A 5,430-nucleotide genomic window follows, 5' to 3' on the forward strand; every position below is an offset into this window, starting at 1 on the left:
GAAGAAGAACATAGAAGAGAAAAAGTTTATTTTGGCTTCATGGTGTCAGATGTCCAGTCCATGGTTGGCCCACTTCATTAATGGGCCCTAGAGATGAGGAAATCATGGCAGAAGTGTGTGGCATACAAAAGCTCTTTAGCTTATGAAAGGCAGGAAGCAGAGAGACAGAGAGAACTAGGAACCAGAGAGAAAATAGAGTCTCTAAGGGCATCTCCTAAGTGTTCTACTTCCTCTAGCTATTAGCACTTGCCTAGTTGCCATCCACTAATACATTGAAATTATTAATTCCCAATAAGGATTAACCCACTGATTTATTATCTAACCATTTCACCTCTGAATATGCCTGAATTGCTACATGAGCTTTTATAGGAACATCTCATATTTAAACCATGATAGAGACCCAATATTTCATTCTCTTTGCCTGTAGAGACCCACACTCAGGAAACTTAACAGGGTTACAACAATAAAAATGTCCCCATGGTGAGTTTTCTCAAGGCACCCTTCATGTCCTTGTTCCTCAGGCTGTAAATGAAGGGGTTCAGCATGGAGGTGACCACAGTGTACATCACCGAGGCCATGGCACTCATTCTGGGAGAATCAGTAACAGCAGAACTAAGATAAACTCCAATACAAGTTCCATAGAACAAGGAAACCACTGACAGGTGAGACCCACAGGTAGAAAAAGCTTTATACTTTCTATCAGTTGATGGGATTCTGAAGATGGAAGAGACAATTTGAGCATAAGAGAAAATTATCCCGGAAAGAGGAGCAATACCCAAGAAGATGGTTGCTAAAAATTCAACAATGTTATTGATGAGAGCGTCCGAACAGGCCATCCTGATGATCTGAGTTAGTTCACAGAAGAAGTGGGGGATCTGCAGATGTTTGCAGAAAGACAGACGCAGCAACATCAGAGCGTGCACCAGGGCATCCACAGTGCTGATGAGCAGACAGATTAGAACCAGCAGGGCACAGAGGCGGGGGTTCATGATGACCATGTAATGCAAGGGGTGGCAGATGGCCACATAGCGATCATAGGCCATCACAGTCAGCAGTAAATTGTCCATACATACAAAAACCATGAAAAAATATGCCTGAGTGAGGCAGCCTGCATAGGAGATGGCTTTGCTTTCTGTCTGGATGTTCAGCAGCATCTTAGGGACCACAGTGGAGGTGCTACAGATGTCAGCCAAGGCCAGGTTGGAGAGGAAGAAGTACATGGGGGTGTGGAGGTGGGAGTCAGAGCTGAAGGCCAGGATGATGAGCAGGTTCCCAAGCACTGTGACCAGGTACATGGACAGTAGCAGGCCAAAGAGGAGGGGCTGCAGCTCTGGGTCCTCTGAGAGGCCCAGGAGGAGGAATTCTGCTGCAAGTGTTTGGTTTTCTGGTTTCATAGTTTTGAGGAGTCTGCTGCAAGATAGGGACATAGTGACAACACAGCACAGAGAGATCAGTGCTGAACACAGTCCTTCAATCTACAATGTGAATTCTAGTAATATTTAGAAAGTTCTCTTCAGGTTGTCCTACCCATTTCTTTCTTTAGCCCTTGCATTTTGAATAAATTCTATGTATTATCATACATAAAATTAAATGTGAGAATTTGTCCAATAATAAAATACAAAACAGACATGTGCTGAATGCAGACTTTAAATCTAGCCTGAAACTATAGTAGTTTCCTAATAAAGCACCAAACGGGTGAAATCAATCATTTTTCATGGAATTCTAAGTTGTACTTTACACTGATCTAATCTCAGATGTTGCTGAAAATTACGATCTCACGAACTCTACTGCCTTACTTTGACAAATGACATTACCTGTATATTTCTTTAAATATTTCATATCGTACAATTACATCAAGTAATTCCAACGGCATCTATGTAATTTCAATTGCGTGCTCTAGACCTAGAACGGTTGCTCTTCTTTTTTCAGATTTTGATTTGACATTTGTCATATATTTCTCCAGAAAGGGATATTTTCACAAAGCTGAATGAGTCTGTATTTTGTTTCATACAGACATGTCACATCCAAAGTGAAAATTCCCATCTCCCTTGACCCCCTTTTGTGGTGTTATAGGGACTGACACAGGTTTGCTGTATCACGACCCACATCCAGTCCTGTTGATTTTATATTTTGAGACAGAGCCTCATTAGGTTGCCCAACTCGGCCTCCAGTGTGTGATCCTCCTGCCTCAGCTTCCTCTGTAAGGGAATTACAGGTGTGGCCCACTGTACTCAGCTCCCATCTGGTATTTAAAACTAGCATAGCTTACTACTTTTGATGAGCTGATTAATTTTCTTTTATAATCACATCTTTCTCTCATTCCTTTGACTGTTGCCAAACTTGGAGACCATGGAGTAGATCATGTCTGCAGACAAACACAGCTCAGGAATATTAGGAGAATGCTGAATCCTGGAGGAGGCAAGGCTGGGGCAAGCCTTCAGTACTCACCAGCTCTGTTGCTCTACCTCAGCATCCTCAGAGGCTGATCTTTGTATGCAAAGAGGGCAGAGGACTGGGTGGTTCTTTAAGCGGTTATTATAAATATATGCACATGAATCCTCCATAACAAGCCTTAAGGGTCAGAGATATATGACGGTGAGAATCACAGAGCTCTCAACACCCAGCCTCCCAGCTGCCCTCCCCAGGGAAGGCACTGAATTGGCTATTCTCCAGAAAGACAAAGACTGTGGCCCTCAGACTTAGTGCACACATCAATTACTGAAAGGCCCTGTTAGAACACACATCCTGGTCCTTCCCTAGACTTTCAGACTTCCTAGGCTTGGCCTGTGGTCCTAGGAGTTCTGTTCTACCAAGTCTCTAGGTGATGCTGCTGCTGGCCCAGGAACTCCACTTGGAGAACCCCCCAGTGCAGTGCACTGATAGTGAAGAGCCCAATGGATGGCAGTTCTTCTAATATCATTGCCCAGAAGTTCCTAGTGTGAGCAAAGTGAGAAAAAACAACCATCAGGCCAGAGTCAAGGGCATTTGTTGTAGGACCTTTAGGTATTACAATAGCCAGAGACCCAGGGGACAGGAGCAACTGTAATGTGTTGTGACAGAAGGGGAGGAGGACAGAATTTAAAAGTGAGAAAATCACAACTGTCCATTGTTGTTCTCCACAAATTGGGATTGGTGGAATCAGAAAGCCAACTGATAGGTCTGAACGTCTATTGGCTGACACCAGAGTAAGCGAGGGTAAAAGTGCTGTAGCTGCTATGGCTTGGCCCAGTCCCAAATATTCAGTGGAGCAGATGCAAGGGCCCTCCACCCTGGAATCCTTCCCAGCTCCCTTTAAAGGGCTCTGAGACAAGGTGCAGTCACTCTGCAATCTAAGTCCACACATGTGCAATTCCAAATGTAGAGTTCCCTGCTGTGTGACCACCGTGGTTTGTCATTCAGTACTGGTTGGGGTAGGATGGCATGGTGGGGGCAATGGGGACTTTGAACAGTTTGGATCCAACATTTACTAACCCATACAGCTGTGCAACTTTCAGGACATTACTCAACTTCTATATGACTCTGCTCCTTCACCTGTAATAGGAGAACTCAAAACAGATCAACTAACAATTAAAAGCTGTGTTTTATGGCTTTTTTATTTGCTCTTTTTTAGATACATGAGAGTAGCATGTATTTTGAGATATTATACATACACAGAGTGTAACTTATTCTAATGGGAAATATTTTTTAAAAGGCATTAAGAAAATAAATAGTTGGTCATTGTGGTACATGCAGGGGGAATCACAAGTTCAAAGTCAGCCTCAGCAACTTAGTGAGGTCCTAAGCAACTTAGATGTTGTCTTGAATAAATGAATAAATCAATAAATAAGTAAATGAATCCGGGCTGAGGATGTAGAAGAGTGGTGGTTAGTAACCCCCCCCCCCACCGCCGCCCCCCACCACCACCGGTGTCAATCCCTGCTACCAAAATAAGAAGAAAAAAAACAGTGTAGAGACAAGGAGAAGGGAGGTAAATTGATAGTAAACTGAGCTCTTGTATCTGGGTTGCATGATAAATAAATGACTTTTTTCAGATTTGTATGTTTGTATAAATTCCAGCAGAAATGAGGACAAAAGGAAGAAGAAAATCAAGAGAAGAAGTGAAGACTTGATTTAATGAATATTTAGTATAGTGGGCTGAGACACAGACCACACACAAATAGTACATTTCTGATTATGTGGAGGCAAGTTAACTGTGCACCCCAAGTTCACTACTGTGGTGCTGTAGTTGGAAGAATGACTGTGGAATTTGTGCTGAAGCAGACACATTGCTGTTTATATTTATTAATTTGAATTGTCTCAGACATTTCAGATATTCCTCAAATCACCATTAAGTGGGTAATATTTTTTTGTAAGAATTTTATAAGTATAAAAATGAAAATTAGGGCTGGGGAGATAGCTAATTTGGGAAAGTGCTTGCCTTGCACGCACAAGGGCCTGGGTTCAATACCCAGAGCCATCAAAATAATAATAAAAAGAAAAAAGAAAAGAAAAAAGGAGCATTTAAAAATGAAAATCAGATTTGAGTTAGTTGGTAAGTAACAGAATAATTATAGGAGACTCTGGTTCAATACCAAGCTACTTGTGTTAAAAGCCCGCCCTTAAATCCTTGGCTCTGAGAACTGAACACGGAGGGAGTCAGGAATCCTGCCGCACCCAGGGCTCAGTGCTCTTGTGAGCAGCTGGGTGGCTTCTTCACCAGAAGATTCAGAACAGGCACAGCCACAGTGGGAACAGGACTCTTTACTGGAGCCTCTTGCTGGGGCAGAAGGAGACAGCACTGCCCAAGAGTGTGCACTGCCCCCAACAGGAAGGGCGCTGGCTTCCCAGCTGGGGAGGCTGGTGGGGCAGGAGGTGGGAGTGCAGGGGCCTCAGCTGCCTGTCGGGGGGTGGGGGGGTTCCTCCCCAGGGAGCACCCCCACTTCCAGGGAGGGCAGAGTCTGCATCCTGTGCCTGAGGTCACCTCCCCCATGCCCCTCCACACCCTGCAGGAGCTTCTCTGCCCTGGGGTGAGGATGAGCAGCAGCAGCTGTCAGAGGACTCCCAGGTGTGGGTGAAGGGAAGCAGCAGCCATGACAGCCCGTCCTCAGGGTCCTGGAGTTTGCTGCTTCTGTGGCTCCTCAACTGCTCCACCCTCATGTGGTTTATGCTTCCAGAGTCCCTGGGAAGGGGTCCTGACTCAGGGTGCCCCTGGCATGGGAGTGAGTTGGAGTGACAAGACTGGGAAGGCACCACCATGACCCTGAGCAGCTAACCAGCCACGGCTACCAGGGAGTCCTTGGAGAGCACTTGCCCTTTTTGGTCACTGAGAGGCCTGAGGGTCTCATCCCCCACAGCTGTTCTACTCTCTAATCTCAAGAGGTACTATTTTTCTGGAAGAACTGACTCACTTTGACTCAGTCTAGGAGCTCACAGGCGAGGCAGGTGACAGAT

General features: G+C 45.0%; 1 protein-coding gene across 1 annotated transcript; it reads right to left on the reverse strand.

Moving 5' to 3' along the window:
- Positions 1 to 455: 455 nt before the first annotated feature.
- On the reverse strand, positions 456 to 1,394 carry LOC143410953 (olfactory receptor 7A10-like). The gene has a single exon (XM_076871777.2). It carries the CDS (start codon positions 1,392 to 1,394, stop codon positions 456 to 458), a length of 939 nt encoding a protein of 312 aa, XP_076727892.2.
- Between the last annotated feature and the right edge of the window lie 4,036 nt (positions 1,395 to 5,430).

Source organism: Callospermophilus lateralis, chromosome 1, assembly GCF_048772815.1.
Source record: "Callospermophilus lateralis isolate mCalLat2 chromosome 1, mCalLat2.hap1, whole genome shotgun sequence".
In the NCBI taxonomy this organism is placed as follows: domain Eukaryota; kingdom Metazoa; phylum Chordata; class Mammalia; order Rodentia; family Sciuridae; genus Callospermophilus; species Callospermophilus lateralis.

Coding starts and splice junctions, on each gene's coding strand:
- LOC143410953 (XM_076871777.2), bottom strand. CDS start 1,394: ATGAAACCAGAAAACCAAACACTTGCAGCAGAATTCCTCCTCCTGGGC.